An 18,003-nucleotide genomic window follows, 5' to 3' on the forward strand; every position below is an offset into this window, starting at 1 on the left:
TACACAGCTTTGTGGTTGCCAATTCACTTTAACAATATCTGTCCATATTTTATGCACAAATCCATTGTGCTGGTAAAATTTATGGTATAAAAATGTTAATATTGTCAAAAAGGTGCAAAGAAAAACTGATATGAGCTGTGTTAATTAATGCAAAAAAACAACATGTGAATTATATTTTAGGCTGAATTTAGATGGGGCCAGCGGTGTCAGCAATACAAGGTAGCCATCCAGGCACAGACCGGACGTTTAGGTAATCAGCCAGCATTCAGATTGAAAGTGGATTTACCTCGTATTCCATCTAAAGTGAAGAAAGTAGCAGAATTGTAAGTAATATATAATCATATAGATCTATCACTGTACTATTCTAACAATATACTCACTTATACAGAGAGATTTACTTTATTCAGTGTAGTAAAAAGAGAGATAAGCTATAAGAATTGATAAAACAAATAGTTTTTACTAGCAAGAAATTTGAGGTTATTTATTCAAATATATTAATATATATTTGTATCTAATTACTATTTTTTCAGTGAAAACTCATCCTTAAAAGGACATGAAACACACATTTTTTCTTTCATGATGCAGATTTTAAACAGCTTTCCAATTTTCTTTCTGTTATCTAATTTGTTTTGTTGTCTTGGTAACCGTTGTTGAAAAGAATACCTAGGTAGCCTCGGGAGCTGCTGATTGGTGGCTGCACATATATGCCTCATGTTATTGGTTCACCTAGTGCTTAGCTCCCAGTAGTGATTTTTCAAGAATACCAAAAGAATGAGACAAATTAGGTAATAGAAGTAAACTTAAAAGTTGTATAAAATGTTATCCTCATCAAAATCAAGAAAGAAACATTTTGAGTTTCATGTTTCTTTAATGATTTCAAAGGGCATTTAGCTTCCTCTAGATAGTGAAAATGTAAGTTAAATAATTAAATCTGTATTATCCGATAAATAAAAGTTTATTTAATTTATATTTTACAGTGTTTTCAAAGGTCATTTTTTTATAGTTTAACAAATAAATTAAAAATATATATTTATAAGGTCAGTATCAGGTAGATTAGAAAACAAATAATATCTCAAACTCATTTATTAAATAATATTTAAAAAGATGAAGAAAATTTACTTAATTGATTTTGGGGGGGAAATTAATTTAGAATGGTCACATTTTGATTAAAAATATTTATTCTTACCAGACACTTCTGCTTTTTATCCCAGGGCCAAATCCCCAGTGTAAAATATTTGTTGACCCCACATTTTCCCACTACTCGTTCCTTAATAAATAAAAACACAACACCTAATTAGGAGAGAAAAGGCCGCAGCTTATTTATTAAACAAACCAATAAATTAACATCTTTATTTAACTTTTCAACAATATTTACAATCCACCTCAGTGCTTGCTCTTATCTTCTCATAAGCCCCCACCCTTTCCAGGGCTGGGCGTTCCTCACCTTCCTTTGCTTACACCCCCATAACTGCCACCATATTCCATTAGGCGTAAGCCTCAACAAAAACTAGCAAGCACTTCCGCCTGCACTGCGACATCACCTAGCTCACCATTCAGGGAGGGAGGGCGGGACACACCTCCTACCGTGCTGCTCCAGAAAGGTACCTGTGACCTCACTTCCAGTGCTGGGACTTATCAAAGTTCCCCAACCCCACCCACCTGGAATAATCCACTCCTGGGGGGGGGGAAGTGGGGTCACAGGTGCCCTTCTTCCACTTTGTCATCCGGGGCCTTCTCTTGACCCCACATTTTCCCACTACTCGTTCCTTAATAAATAAAAACACAACACCTAATTGGGAGAGAAAAGGCCGCAGCTTATTTATTAAACAAACCAATAAATTAACATCTTTATTTAACTTTTCAACAATATTTACAATCCACCTCAGTGCTTGCTCTTATCTTCTCATAAGCCCCCACCCTTTCCAGGGCTGGGCGTTCCTCACCTTCCTTTGCTTACACCCCCATAACTGCCACCATATTCCATTAGGCGTAAGCCTCAACAGAAACTAGCAAGCACTTCCGCCACCACTCGCTCCCCAGCGAGTACCGCCAACCAAAGCTAAGGCCTTTTCTATCCCCTCCCGAAGGGTAAAATTAAATAAATGTAGCCCTACTTCATTGAGGTGAACACCATCCTTTAGGTAAAAACATTTACCCGACTCCCCCTCAAACTCAACATGGCGTAAGCCAACACCCCCCAGCCCCTTTACGTACCCAGATATAGTTCTATTGACCTTCCATCTGGAAGCCTCCAGCTTTTTAGAGTCCCACGCCGATCTCCATACTACCCTACTCTCGATCTCCGACCATACCAAAACCATACCCGGAAATAGCTGACACAATCTATCGAAACTTCTTTTTATGTCCTCAATTAATTCCTTCTGTGGCATACATCCCAAGTCGTTTCCGCCAGAGTGAACCACCAATACCTTCGGGGGGGAGAAAAGCCTGGCATGTTCAACCACCGTGCCCACCACTTGCGACCATTTCATGCCCCGAATCCCAAACCATCTGATGATAAGCTGGTCCCTGCCAAAACCCAACTGGGTCCCATCTGGCTTCACTGCTGCTGCCTTCCTCGCCCAGTACACATAGGAATGTCCTACGATCCAACACTTCCCCGGCTCTGCCAAACAAATTAAAACGTTATCAGTTCCCCCCGTGTCGGGGCACCAAACCCGGTCTCACATACCCCCGAAATCGCTCTGATCTCCATCTCCCAATCCTCCTAATCACCGAAGCCTCCAACCCCAAATTAGCCGCCTCCGTCGCCGCACCTATCCTGAAAGAATGAGAACCAAACTCCAGGCCCCCAATTCCCATTAACCCCAATACCCTCCGCATTACTGCCACAAACTGAAAACGCGACAATGACGTCCCGTCCGCATGGACCAACAACGGGCCTGCCCCAGTACCGGCCATCTCCAGATATTCCCTCACAGCCCTTACTGGGCAACATTCCCCGCCAATTGCCTGTAGCACCACTACTGATCCTCTACCCTCCTGGTCCGTCTTAGACCTCCGGACCCATAGCTCGACCATCCCTTCCGTCACCACAACATCCTGTCTACTCATCCCGCTCACATCCCACCGGTTTTTTCCCACCAGCTCCGATACCCTGAACGTGCCAAAGAAAGCCAGAACAAAAGCGGCCCTGAACAACAGCTCCTCATACCTTGATGAACAAACCCTACTTAGCTCCACCACCAACCCCTGCAGAATCGCAAAAGTAACTGGCCTCCGACCATCCGTCCAGAATCCCTTTTTACACATCCCTCTGACTGCCATCCGAGTCATAAATTTTTTTGTAAGATCCTCCATACCCAGCAATCGAAAAAGGAATGCCATTGCTGCCATCCTCTTACGCACTTCAGAGGGCGATAGCCCTTCCCTCTCCCATGAACCTACCCAGCTCATCCATAACAAGAAATCACTCCTCCTGCACTCTTGATACTGCTCCTCCTGTAGCACCCGCTCCCACAACCTCCACACTCGAGCGTAAGCCCTCCATGTGTTAGGGGCCAATGCCCTTTTGATTAATCTCAACATTCCTGGCAACCCAGGTACCACAGATCCTCGGGACATGCTACTCCATCCCGCTCCGCTTCCGGGGCCACTTCTCGAAACCTGTCCCACTGAAATCGTGACAAAGCGTCAGCAATAATGTTAAACCGACCCGGGACATGCACTGCTCTGAAAGATATGTTGCATCTCAGGCACTCCAATACAAACACCCTTAGGAGCCGAATCACCGCCGGCGAGTTTGCCGTTAAACGGTTGATTGCCCATACCACTCCCTGGTTGTCAGAATGGAAACAAACCCTTTTGTTGCCCAGCTGCTCCGGCCAAATCTTTAATGCCACAACCAACGGGAATAATTCCAAGAAAGTCAGGTTCTTGGTCAAACCCCACTCAGTCCATACTTCAGGCCATCTACCCGCACACCACTGGCCATTCAAATAGGCCCCAAAACCGTGGGCTCCTGCAGCGTCTGTGAATAAGCACATCTGGTCGTCCAACCAGCCTATTTCCTGCATGATCACTTGCCCATTGAAATCCTCCAAGAAAGTCCGCCAGACCTTCAAGTCCTCCTTGACCTCCACCGTCAACCTGACGTGGTGTCTTGGGTCAGAAACTCCAGTTGTCAGTAATGACATACGTCTGCAGAATATTCGGCCAATGGGAATTATCCTGCATGCAAAATTCAGCTTTCCCAATAAAGATTGTATATCCCTGAGGGTAGCTTTCTTTCTCGCCAGCATCCTGCCGATCACCGATTTGAGGTCAGATACCTTGTCCTCTGGTAACCTGCACTCCATCTTAATGGAATCCATTTGGATTCCCAAAAAACTCAATGACGTTGTGGGACCCTCTGATTTATCTGCGGCTACCGGGATACCAAATTCCCCGGCCACCTGCCCAAAAGCCCGAACCATACGGTCACATATCGCCGAACCGGCCGGCCCGACAAACAGGAAATCGTCCAGGTAATGTACCATAGAAGAAATCCCCGCCGTCTGCTTCACTACCCACTCGACAAAGGAACTGAACCTCTCAAAATTTGGAACATGAAATTGAACATCCCATCGGGAGGCACAAATCCACGAAAAAGGCTCCATCCATTTTGCATCCCAAAAGATGGTGACACCTTGGATGAACCGGGAGCAGGCGAAAAGCCGATTCAACATCAGCTTTTGCCATTAAAGCCCCGAAACCCGCCGCTCTCACTAAACCCACCACCTTGTCGAATGATGCATATTTCACCGCCACCAATTCCGGATCGATGCCGTCATTGACCGACAATCCTTTAGGGTAAGACAGGTGGTGGATCAAAATTAAACAGCACCCATGGGTAGATTCAAACTCTTGACCATTTACTTGCAAGTCAGGCATGCTAACCACTAAGCTATGACAGAACCTGCGAAATTGACCCGGGGCCTTTTTAGGGACCACCCCCAATGGTGATACCCTTAGGTCCACGAATGGGGGTTCCACAAATGGACCCGCCATTCTACCCAATCGAACCTCCTTCTCAATTTTCTCTCTTAGAACCCCCGGGTGTTCCCTGGCTGACTTCAAATTCCCCAGGATACCCTCCATCCGCTCATCCCTATATGGAATCATAAAACCTGAGCTAAAACCCGTAAGTAGCAGCTCAGCATCCTCCGCGCGCCCGCACTTATTGGCGTAAGCCTCTAACCATGGGGCCATCTTTTCGACCCTCACTGGCGTCCGTGCCCGCTGAACCCACGTCTCCTGACCGGGTCCCTTGTTTCCCTTTCTTGAAGCATTTCGCGAAAGGGTGTACACCCCCGCACCCAGAACACTCGTGCTTGTATTTGCATGAGGCCCCGAACTTACACTGCCCGTCGTTGTACTGGAAACATACCCCTTTTCTGAGGGCTGATCCAGTCCCTCCAGTGCCTCCGCTGCCAGACGTTTGCCCATAGCCCCGAAAGGAATGACTACCCCTCAAGGGAGTCATAATCTCTAGCCAAATGCTCATATCTCTGTCGTCCCACCGCATCTCCGGCCGAACCGCCAACCGCTGCCTAAAGCCCTCGTCGTACCGCCACCACGCCATTCCCCCGTAGGTCCTATACGCACTGGAAATTTCGTCGTAATAACAGAACAATGGAGCCCCTTGATCCGGGGTCTTCTCGCATGTGACACTAGCCAAGATGCCAAAGGCACGCGACCAATTACTAAAAGTCTTTGGTAATTTGCGCCAACGCTTTTTTCGCTCCTCCTCCTCCTTTTTCCCTTTTTCCTTTTCGTCCTCCTTTACCTCTAGAACGTGCTCCAAAGGCAACAGGGAGAAAATCTCTATATATTCCCGTTTTCCAATCTTTTCCCTCAATTCACTGGTTAAGTGAATCCCTAAAGGGCCGATCGAACAGAGACATGGTCTCCGCATAGCCCCTTCAGGCACCCTAACCACCTCTCCTACACCGCTCGCTGTAGTTTCCGTGCTTGACGCCGGTACCTGCAACCCCCCACCGCCGGGGTAAGCCCTGGCGTAGCCCACGCCGCCGCTACCGAGGTTCTCCCACCCGGGTTTTCCAAAGACGCAAGTAAAGCTTTCAGACCGGACACCATTGTTTCCCTCTCACCAGACACAGCCCCATCCACACTTGGTGCCCCACCAGCCATCTCACCTGCTGGCTGCTGCACCGTTCCTGTGCGTTCCTCTCGTACTGGCCTTGCTTCTATGTGCTCCTCACGTACCGGCCTTGCTTCTGTGTGCTCCTCTCGAACCGGCCTTGCCTCGTCCCTGCGGCTTCGGCCACTGTTCTCTTCCTCCCTTCCTCTGCTCACGTCCAGTCTCCTCCGAACCGTTTCTCTCCTGGCAGGGGATCTCCCCCTGCCGTATCTGCTCCGGTCCCGGCTTCTATCCACTCTGGCCCAAGTAGGCGATGCAGATGATCCGCCTCCTCTTGTCCTCCTTCGCGGCGACCTAGACCTCCTGCCTCCTCCTGCAGTCGCCGTCCTGGCCGGCTGCATAGCCCCACGATCTGTCCTACCTCCTGCTACCGGTTCCTGTAATGTAGATATAGACATAACCTCTCTCCCCGCAGAAACCCCCCTACCCCCTAACTCTCTCCCCTGAGATCCTGTTCCCTGCCCTCCCCCACTCCGTTGAGGAGACAATAACTGTAAGATCTGCGCTAAGGCGGACAGATCTCCTATCTGACTCGCCGTACTCGGTCCCGCTGAGGTGCCTTCTAAGGGATCCTCCTCCTCATCCGCAAAGTCACCACTGGCGTTGAGCTCGAGTGGTGGCTCCGTAAGCCTGTCCTGCTGTGCCGGGATGACTCCTTCAGAGGCGTCCAGAGCCTCCTCCCTCACTTCTCCCCCAGTCCCACCTGCAATACACAATAAAACATCAAAACTGTCCTTACCTGCAATAAACACCCCCCTTCCCTTATTTTTGGCCTTCATATGTTCATTCATTTCTTTTTTTTTTTTTTTTTTTAAAACAATCATCCGCGTACAGCTCCCCCTATAGGAACCCCCCCCACTACCCGCCCCGAAGGCCCCACCCGCCACCCGCCCACCTCAGAAAACTTGGCAAACCCCCCCCCTGCTCGGTGGGCCCCCATAGGGGAAGATACCACCACCCTGCATCTGAGACCCCCCATTCCCGAAACCCGCTAAATCTACCTGCTCCAATCAAAGGGAGGGGAGCTGCTAAAAACCAAAGCCGAAATACCTGGGGCCCCAGGCATGAAAATGAACCACAGGACCCATCCGTTTTTTTTTTTTTTTTTTAAATTTGCTTATTTCTTATCCTTTCTTTTTTTTTTTTTTTTTTGCTACCTTTTACATTCTTTTTTTTTTTTTTTGATGGGGCCCAAACTTAGCACCGCTCTGAAATCCCTTATATTTCCACCTCGCCGTGCGCAACCGGGAAGGGCCTATCGGGACACACCCTCCCCCTGCGGCCTCATACCCGGCCTACCCCATAAAACACCCATGCTCCCTCATACTATGCCCCTTTAAATTACTGCATCTTGCGGCGCTAAAAGATCCCACCCCCCTCTCCAGCCTTGGTCACGGCCAAATATGTCCCCCGGGCTCACTACCCCGAGCCCCTGACCACTCTGCCTTATTCCCTGCATAAATACTCTTCCCCCCCCCTTTTCCCCCAACCGTTATGGCGCCACACTGTCAGATCTAGTTCCCCTCCCCCCCCCGGCCACTTGGCTCACACTGTCAGTTCAACTTCCCCCCCCCCCCCCCGGCCATTTGGCGCCACCTGCAGATACAGCACTCCCCCCTCCCCCTCAACCCGTGCAGGAATTTAAACTTTTAAGCGCCTTTTTTTTTTTTTTTTTTTACTTCATCTGCGATAGCTCAACCATTATGCCCCATACTTCGATAGCTCAGCCGCTTACTTGACTCCCGACCTCTTCTCCCGGTCCGTCCTGATCTGCCGCGTCCTCTCGCTGTCCGAGGCTCCGCCCGTTGACGTGCCGTGATGATGTCAGACCGCAGCGCCACCCGCGACCGGGCCTCCGTTCCCGCTCCGGACCGTAGACCTCCGCCGCTCTCCAGCCTCGCCTGCTCCTGCGGACCTGCCGGCTGACTCCTCTCCCGACCGGATCTTCTCCTGCCGACCTCCGGGCTCAAGCGTTCCGGTGGCCTCGACCTCCTGGCCGGCCGTCTTCCGCTCCCGACTGCTGACTCCAACACCGGACCTGTCGTGGCTAACTCCCCAGCCGTGGATAACTGCTGCCGGATCCATCCTTCACCATTCCTCCTCGCCGCCTGCAACAAGGCCTCCATCTTCAGGTAAGTCAGTGCTTACACACCTCCTACCGTGCTGCTCCAGAAAGGTACCTGTGACCTCACTTCCAGTGCTGGGACTTATCAAAGTTCCCCAACCCCACCCACCTGGAATAATCCACTCCTGGGGGGGGAAAGTGGGGTCACAGGTGCCCTTCTTCCACTTTGTCATCCGGGGCCTTCTCTTTATTAAAAATAAACTCAGGCCTGGTTTCCATTACTGTTGTAAAATGTATAAACTGTTGGTAACAACAGGAATTATCTCTGTCTATGGAGAAGGTTTATGTTACTAGTAGTTTATGACAGTAATGGGAACTACTGCCTAGTGAAATATTTTTTATCAAAATTTTGTGACCGGTTGAACATTTTTAGTTTGTCCAAGATCTAATTTCATTTGAAAAATATAATTATAAAAAATTCCAAATTTTAAATTTCTCATTTAAAGATTCAGTAATTATCCTTTTTTTTTATTTAATTGACTACTTGGCTTCATTGTTATTTTTATGATTGTATTTCAGTATGGCTGAGTACGTTCCAGGAGCAGCAATGATGTTAGGATTTTCTGAAAAATTACAGAGAAATCCCTCAAAACAGATGAAATTAGTCCTTGCTCTTAGCTCCCCAAGAGCTATGAATGTTGTCCTTCAAGTACCAAAGGTAAATGTAAATATTTTAATCATTTTTCTTCAGACCGGAAGCTCTTCTGAGCTGGTTTGTGTTTTGATGGTGAAATAACATTTTATTAATGTTCCTAACATATCATCCTTGCGTTCCAGATGACCCTGGTTTATCAAGCATTACAACTTCCACTGGCTGTAACTGCAGGTTGGCACGTACAGCCTGCTGATATTCAGGTGCCTACATGGAATATCTTTGCTGATGCTCCACAGATGCTGATGAATAGACTTCAAGGTCAGCACATCATATTACATATCAAACACATAGGGGCCGATTTCTCGTGCCCCGTATGCACCTGTTTCCGCACGAGCCTTCAGGACCACTGCTCCTTAACTCGTCTGACACCTCTGAGGCGACAGACAGCAATCCGCCCAATTGGATACGATCGGGTTGATTGACACCCCCTAAATGTGCAGGGGCCGGCATTGCACAAGCATTTCACTAGAAATGCTTGTGCAATGATAAATGCCGACAGCGTATGCTGTCGGCATTTATCGATGCGCAGCGGACATGATCTGCTACAGCGGATCATGTCTGCTCGCACTATGGTAAATCGGCCTCATACTCTTAGGTTTTTGAAAACTTATTCACTATATCAATATTAAAAAAAAAAATATTTCTTAAAATAATATGAAACCCAAACTTTTTATTTTGGGATTTAGACAGAGCATACAATTAAAAAAGATCTAATTAACTTCTGTTATCAAATTTGCTTTGGTATCATGGTATTTTTTGTTGAAGAGATACCTAGGTCGGTATCTAAATTAGAAAAGTATTTAAAATTGCATGCTCTAGTCTCTGTGAATCATGAAATATTTTTTGTGTGAGTGTTGTATGTCCCTTTAATAATTTCATTATCTAAAATGTAATCTGTTCCCATTTTATTTTATAGGACAATGTGTAATGACCAGTAACAGTATAACAACCTTCAATGAAGTTAACTTTAACTACTCAATGCCTGGAAACTGCTTCCATATATTGGTTCAGGACGCCAGTTCTGATATGAAATTTTTGGTGATGATTAGGAATTCTCCACAATCTACAGAGTATAAAGATATCAATGTCAAACTTGGCAGCTTGTAAGTAACACAGTATAGTTGTGTATTGAACTTAAGAGAGTTCTCTTAAAAGCTGATATACGAAGTTAATGTCACACAGATTCTGAAAACTCAGACACTTTTGCTCATTATGGAAACAAACTGATCACATAGATATTCAATTTTTGTAAAAACTGTAGAGAAAATAGATTGAATTGAAGTTCCAGTCTCACTTATGTCTGCATAGACTAAAAGGATCAGTTAAGCCTTTGTTAAATATGCAGCAAATAAATGATCAGTTATACCCTGTATTGCAAAAGACCTGCATACAAGATCATTATTATAAAAACTTTATAATCTGTCATATTGACCTGAGCTGCATTGGTTTGCAGTCTATAGATGCTTCTTGTGTATGTTTATGCTATTAGATTTTCTGCAGCCTATTAGGAAGGGATGTTAATGAACTCCTACACTGCTTAAAGGAACGTGAAACCCATTTTTTTTCTTGCCTGATTCAGACAGAGAATACCATTTAAAAAAAAGTTTTCAATTCACTTCTATTTAAAATTTGCTTTGTTCTCATATTATTCTTTGTTGAAGAGATATCTAGATAGGTAGCGTGTACATGTCTGGGGCACTACATGACAGGAAATAGTGCGGCCATCTAGTGCTGTTGCCAGGGCTGGCTCAACCATGGGACCAAGGAGGTCCAATGGACCCAGGCAGCACTTGACAAGGGGCAGCACTTCAGTGACTGAATCAGTCACTGTCAGATCCAGACCAGTCCCGTGTCTTTGTGGGAAAATTCACAGGCTCCCAGCAGCATAAACTCTTAATGCACAAAGACACAAAACTGGTCAGGGTTTGACATTTAAGGTCAGACAAGTGCATCTCTTTCCTAACTTCCTTCCAACTTATTGCCCAATTGTGCATAAGCATTGGTTGCATGCAGGCAGGCTTAGTAAGGTTAGCAGCTAGGCTAGTAGGTTAATATAGTAATCAGTAATATTACTACTGGGGGTGGGGGGGGGGCATCGTTGCATTCTCGGACCCAGGCAGCATAATTTCTTGGGCCAGCCCTGGCTGTTGCTAATGTATAACATTGTTACAAAACTGCTGCCATCTAGTTCTGCAAACACGTGCACGCTCCTGAACTTACCGTTCTGCTTTTTAACAAAGGATAACAAGAAAACTAAGAAAATATGATAATAGAAGTTCATTAGAAATTTGTTTAAAATTGTTTGTTCAATCTGAATCACCATTTTTTTTTCTTGAGATTTGATGTCCCTTTAAGCAAACACTGGGAACATTATTTGGGTCAGGGTTCTCAATCATGTAGTACGTACATTAGCCTTCCTAGGGACTGTGAAAACAACCCAACAACACAATCTTACAAAATAAATAATGAAACACCAATAAAAAAGTTATTTAGTTACTGCACATGAGTAAATATTTTTATGGTGAGTTACATTTCTGTCCCTTGAGTATGGTTATCTTATCTCCTTTACTGTGGTTAATAAGAGACAGATGTAAATGAGGTCCTGAACCAGTATAGAATCCATTTAAAGAGATATGAAACCAATTTTTTTTTCTTTCGTTATTCAGATGGAGCATGTGACTTTAAACAACTTTCCAATTTACTTCTATTATTTCATTTATTTATTTTCTCTTGATATACTTTGGTAAAAGGATACCTAGGTAGGCTCAGGAGCTGCTGATTGGTGGCTGCACATATGTGCCTCATGTGATTGGCTCAGCCAATGCTCTCAACTAGCTCCCAGTAGTGCATTGTTGCTTCTTCAACAAAGGATACCAAGGGAATGAAGGAAATTATATAATAAAAATAAATTGAAGAATTTAAAATGGTATTCGCTATCTGAATCATGAAAGAAAAAGTTTGGAATGTATGTCCCTTTAAGTGTTCAGTACATTACTATTTACAGTAAAAAAAACAACAACATATTTTTGGAAATACACAATGTAACTTGTATGTACTGTTTTCTTGTTCTAGTGATGTGGATATGTATTCCTTGTCTGGAGAACAGAAGCTTAAGGTTAATGGAATTGTGGTGCCAAAGCAGAGTTTGCCATACCAGCCTTCCTCTTGTAAGTGAAAACTAATGTTTATTTTACAGTATTGCAAAATCAAGCTGTATAGTTTACTTTTTATCCCATCAGGTACAAATACATTGATTGACTTTCATTTACTGTTAAAGCAGTCTGGTAACTTTCCCAAAATTGCTTGACTGCTAGTGCTGGAAATCTGTTCCTTTAAAGGGACATTAAACACTAAATACATGCTAGATATAATGATGCATTCAAAGAAATGATTAGTCCATGACTAACATGTAGATGTATTTTTTAAAGTTTCATTAGTTGTTTAAAAAGTGACAAAATAAGTGTAAAGTTTTAGTGTCTATAAAACACTGGGAGCTGCCATGTTGTAACTTGTGTTACCTTCTCTCCTGTGGCCAATTAGGGTCAGTTAGAAATAGGTCACTAGAGTGTGCAGCCAATGGTTGTGCTGGATTTAACAGTGTTCTGCACTTCCATTTCTAACAGGAACTGAAAAGCTCACAATTTCAGAATGGAATTACAGGCAAAGAGGACAAAATAAATAATGAAAGTATATTGCAGAGTTGTTTTATTATATACAATTTATCATTTTATATTACCATCTCAAAGAATTTAATGTCCCTTTAATCCACCTGCTGTCGGCATTTATCATTGCACCAGCAGTTCTTGTGAACTGTTGGTGCAATACCACTCTCTGCAGATTCGCGGCCAATCGGGTGTCAATCAACCCGATCGTATCTGATCGGGTTGATTTCTGTCTGCCGCCTCAGAGCAGGAGGACAGGTTATGGAGCAGTGTTTCTGGCGAGTCTGAAGGCTCGACAGAAACACAGGGCATCAAGCTCAGTCCTGAACTTGATAAATAGACCCCTAAGGGCCAGATTACAAGTGGAGCGCTAAATATCGATTTGAAGAATGCGATATTTGCCCTCCACTGTGTAATACCAGCGCAGGCTAATGAGCTCACGTTCGCATTGTTGGGAAGCATTGCACTCACAAGAGCGCGCTTCCAAAGGCTCTAAAGAGAGCCTCGTTCTTATGCCATCAGAGACGGCATCAGAACCTAAGTGCAGCAAAGGGGGTAAATAGTGCAGCGATTGCAGCATTTGCAAATATATATGTAAATGCTGCTATACATATGTACACATATTAACACATAAATATATATGTAAATGCTGCTATACATATGTACACATATTAACACATAAATATATATGTAAATGCTGATATACATATGTACACATATTAACACATAAATATATATATGTAAATGCTGATATACATATGTACACATATTAACACGTAAATATATATGTATATAAGCATATATATATTTACAGGGAACACACAGTTTACATAGACCGCAATGTAAAGGCACTTTTCAGTGCCGTTTATTTTCACACCCCACTCCCACCAACTTTAGACCCCAAAGGGTAACTGTATATATCTACTTCTAGCAATGGAAACATATCCACTTGTTAAAATAGCAGTATTAAAGGAAAATTATAAATCGTATATATATATATATATATATATATATATTAAAAAAAACTCTGCAATATACTTTCATTATTTATTTTGTCCTCTTTTCCTGAGCTTTTCATTTTCTGCTAGAAATATAAGTGCAGAACACTGTTATATTCCACACAGCCATCAACACTGTTATATTCCACAAAGTTATAGGCTGCAAACTCTAGGGAGCTATATATAACTGTCTCTAATTGGCCACAGCTGAAAAGGTAACCTAAGTTACAACATGGCAGCTCCTATTGTTTTATAGACACTAAAACTTTACACTTATTTGGTCAATATTTAAACAGCTTATGACCCTTTAAAAATACATCTACGTGTTATTCTCAGGCTAATCTTTTCTTCGAATTGATCATTCTGTCTAGCATTTATTTAGTGTTTAATCTCCCTTTAAGCATTTTCTTTTTATTTCTCAGTTTAATGTTGTAAAAAAAAGTCATAAAAACAAAATATTATAACTCAGTGTTTAATTTCATTTCAGCTCCATTAATAACCATACAGAATGAAGGTGAAGGCTTTTCACTTTCAGCTCCAGATTTCGGAATTGATAAACTTTATTACGATGGAAAATTAAGCAAGGTACAAGCTCTTAACGCATTCTAAAATGACCATTATTCTTAATGGATATTGTTGTTTTAAGAATTTTTTAAAAAAATCTAATGTTATGTAATGCAAAAATGTGATATGCAGATATGAAGATAAGTCCAAAATGATGACACCTGTGTACTTTGATACATATTAGTGTTGTCAGCATAGAAAATTGCACTAATTCCTCATATGTCTACAGGTAAGAACCACCTTATGGATGAAAGGAAGAACCTGTGGAATATGTGGTCATTCTGATAGTGAGAACTTACAGGAGTTCCAGATGCCAGATGGTAATGTTGCCAGAGATGAAGCAAGCTTTCTGCATTCTTGGATTCCAGCCGAAGAAGCTTGTTCTGGAGGTAATGGCAGAGAAGTCACCTACCTGAAAGCAACACTGGTGCCCATGGGCTGGTATTTCTGTCCAGGGGCATGGTTGGGAGGTTGTTTGTAGGCATGGGTAGGTAGTTTATGGGAGGAGTCAGGAAGTTTCTGGGAGGGATCTAGATATCCCTAAAAACAGGACATTGACAAAGGGGGCATTAAAAAAAAGCTCCCAAATGTAACCATCCTAAAAAAAATGCTGGATGCTTGGGAGCTATGTATATGCTGGACTATAAATAACTAACAATGTTACTGATGTGTTTGTTTTTTTGCAGCCTGTAAACTGCAGCGCACAATGGTGAAACTTGAGAAATCAGTTGATATTGATGAATATGAATCGAAATGTTATTCAGTCCAACCAGTTCTGCGATGTATAAAAGGATGTTCACCAGTTAGTACGACTCCGGTATCAGTTGGCTTCCACTGTCTGCCTGCAGGTAAAGATCTAGTACAGAGAATAGTGAAAAATGAATAAAGTGAACTCATTGGGAAGCATTAACTAATGGGCTAAATTAAATGGTGTGATAGACACAGTAAAATGATAATTGGATAGGAAGAAAAGCAAATATATAAAGGGACATTGTAGTAACATTTTCCCAAGGATCCATTTTACCCATGAATGCACCACTTATAATGGAACTTGGAGTATTGGCTATATAAAATCTATGTAAACATAAGGTAGAACAGAAAACAACCTCCCAGTGGGATTGGGAGAGACAAAACAGCTCATTTGAAAAGTTGTTCTTGCAACAACTTTGAATACAATTAATCCTTCCAAGAAGCATACTGAAGCATATTTTGGCTGTTGCCAATGAGGCCTGTTCTAGGGAATCAGGATTGGTGAAGCCTGCACATTTGAGGGGTAGTTTGATCACATAATGTTTCCTACTTGTATGGTCTTCAAAAATTATATCTATTTATTAATGTATTTATCAATCAATTAAACCTAGTTGTATAAAGGGGGTGCTCTGGCGTTCAGTGGGGAGAAATATATGAGACACAAAAAAAAGCAACATAATTGGGGTGGGGGTTCATAGGCAGAATATTTCCTGGGGCCTAGGACAGGAAAAAAGCTAAATACACCACTGCTGAGTACACCGTCCCTTTAAGCTTAATATAGTACATTTGTACTTATGACTTATTCAGATTGTGATAACTACTTGTAACATTATCATCAGATTAAAACAGTCTAGTTCTGATTATACAAATGACAAGATTGTAAAGGGGCTTGTGCAATTTTGCTCTCAAAAATATAATTTGAGACTTTGCAGAAGATTATATTTATTACAAATTGTCCAGTTCTTGATCATTTGACAACAAACATCGAAAAAAACATAACAATTACCTACAGAAAATCTCATAAACAGAAAAAGAAAACTAATACCATTTTCCATAGATTATATTATTTAGTCTATTAATGTCTATCTAAAATGAAGGTTCACTTGCCCTATTCAGTACACTGAGGTTGTCCTCCTATACATTGCAATGTGTTATGAGAACTAATATGTTCATCTGTATTCCTGCAGGAACCTTGAGTATACCCAATCCAAGACAACATTACAGTTTGTCTTGTCCTCTCCTAATCATAGCTACATCAGATTTTGGTTGTTCAAAGGACATTAAAAAATTAATCAGGGGGAATTAATGTAAAATGAGTAGAATAGTCAGTAAATTAGAATGCACTTAGAGAAAAAGCCTATAGATAACAGGCAATATACCTCCTGCTGTGTAATGAATATAATTTTCTTCTATGTGTTATCATATTAAAGAGATATTAAACTACTTTTGATATGTGTATATTAGTATGTTTCAGCAATTATGCACTGAAATGAAAAAGGGCTGAATGTAAAATAATAAATTGTATGACACAAGTCAAACCCAGTTCCACCCATCGTAAACTCTTTTATTTTATTTACAGATGCTTCCACAGACTTTCTTGAAGGCCAAACCAAGATAGACAAGCCTGAAGATCTTTTTGAGACAGTAGACGCTCATACAGAATGCTCCTGTGAATCTCTTAAGTGTAACTAATAATCTGCCCCATGAATAAGAGCACACAATGTTCGTATAAATTAACAATGTCACCTAACGAATGAATGAGACTCACACCAGAAATTGTATAATACAATGTTGTAGACATGTTAATTTCCAATAAATATTTGCATCCATATAGTTTCTTTTGTTATTTATTTGCATTTTATTAATGTATGGTAATTTAAGCATGGGCTTTTTACATGACGAGGCAAACCAACTTAGTTACAAAGTTTAGACTAGGTAGGCATGTAATGCAGGACAAATAGGGAAAACAAGAAGAGATAGATTTAACAACAGTCGAGCCGACATGATTTGCTGTAGCGAATCATGTCCACTCGACCTAGCTAAATGCTGACATCATACGCTGTCTGCATTTAACATTGCATAAGCATTTCACCATGATGAATGATGTCAGCATTTAGAGAGGTCAAGCGGACATGATTCGCTACAGCGAATCATGTCCGCTCGACTGTTGTTAAATCCCCTGCTCACTGGCGGCCAATCGTCCGCTAGCTGGGGATGTCAATCATCCTGACCTAAAAGGTGGCGGATAAGTTAAGGAGCATCGGTCTTACTTCCGTTTCAGGCAGACCTAAAACGATGGGACTCCGAAGCAGCATGCACTGCTTCATAAATGGAGCCCGAAATATGTATGATGGAGAGGATTAGTGTCCAACTGTTTTAAATGAAAGATCATATTTCAGATCCTGTATGAGTGAAGAAACAAACTAAAAATTGGATTAGCTGAAACAAAAATATACTTCAGTATAAACACATTTCAGGGAGAGTGAGAGGGAGAGTAAGAGAAAGTTAGATGTTAAATTGGGGGAAAGACAAACAAACTGGGGGTGGGCAGAGCTATGCCAGAAAGAGGCTGCATAATGGAATAGATGTTATGATGAGGAAAATTAAAAAGAGAAGAATGGGGGCAAGATAGGATAATTGTAGCAGGTAAAGAGAATAAATAGAGTTAAGGAATGCAGATATAGCCTGTCTAGTATTCGAAATATGCTCAACCAATCAAGCACACAGCTGAGAGAGGGCACATCCAAGCATGGATTTGCAGAGTATACATAAATGAAAGAGGTCTATGTAATAGGAAGATCTGACCTAAACCCTGTTTAAAATGAAAACATTATTAAACAATGCTTCAATGTCACCTCAAAGTTGTTGTTTTAACATATCAAAAGCTTATTTTAAAGGAGTCATGAAGGGGAACCAGACTGACAATCTCCTCGCCCACCTTCACACCTCTTCACCATCAAATCAATTCACCACACAGAAAGAGTGGATCAGATATATATTCCAATTAGAAGATATAGAACTACAGACAATTAAATCATTCTACACTCTATCTCAAGAATTTGCCATCCCGTCTAAAGATTCTATGC

The 18,003-nt window shown here is 42.4% G+C and overlaps 1 protein-coding gene across 1 annotated transcript in view; it reads left to right on the plus strand.

Annotated features, from left to right (window-relative positions):
- The window catches only part of LOC128640830 (vitellogenin-A2), a 35,616-nt gene extending 18,992 nt beyond the window's left edge, over positions 1-16,624 (plus strand). The window contains exons 27-35 of the mRNA XM_053693253.1: positions 181-323; positions 8,808-8,946; positions 9,066-9,201; positions 9,860-10,046; positions 12,016-12,110; positions 14,091-14,188; positions 14,397-14,556; positions 14,854-15,015; positions 16,497-16,624. Coding sequence (XP_053549228.1) covers positions 181-323; positions 8,808-8,946; positions 9,066-9,201; positions 9,860-10,046; positions 12,016-12,110; positions 14,091-14,188; positions 14,397-14,556; positions 14,854-15,015; positions 16,497-16,609 — 1,233 coding nt within the window. The 3' untranslated portion in view covers positions 16,610-16,624. The remainder of the gene's footprint in view (positions 1-180; positions 324-8,807; positions 8,947-9,065; positions 9,202-9,859; positions 10,047-12,015; positions 12,111-14,090; positions 14,189-14,396; positions 14,557-14,853; positions 15,016-16,496) is intronic.
- The last annotated feature ends 1,379 nt before the right edge of the window (positions 16,625-18,003 follow it).

The sequence above is a fragment of the Bombina bombina genome, chromosome 10, assembly GCF_027579735.1.
Source record: "Bombina bombina isolate aBomBom1 chromosome 10, aBomBom1.pri, whole genome shotgun sequence".
In the NCBI taxonomy this organism is placed as follows: Eukaryota; Metazoa; Chordata; class Amphibia; order Anura; family Bombinatoridae; genus Bombina; species Bombina bombina.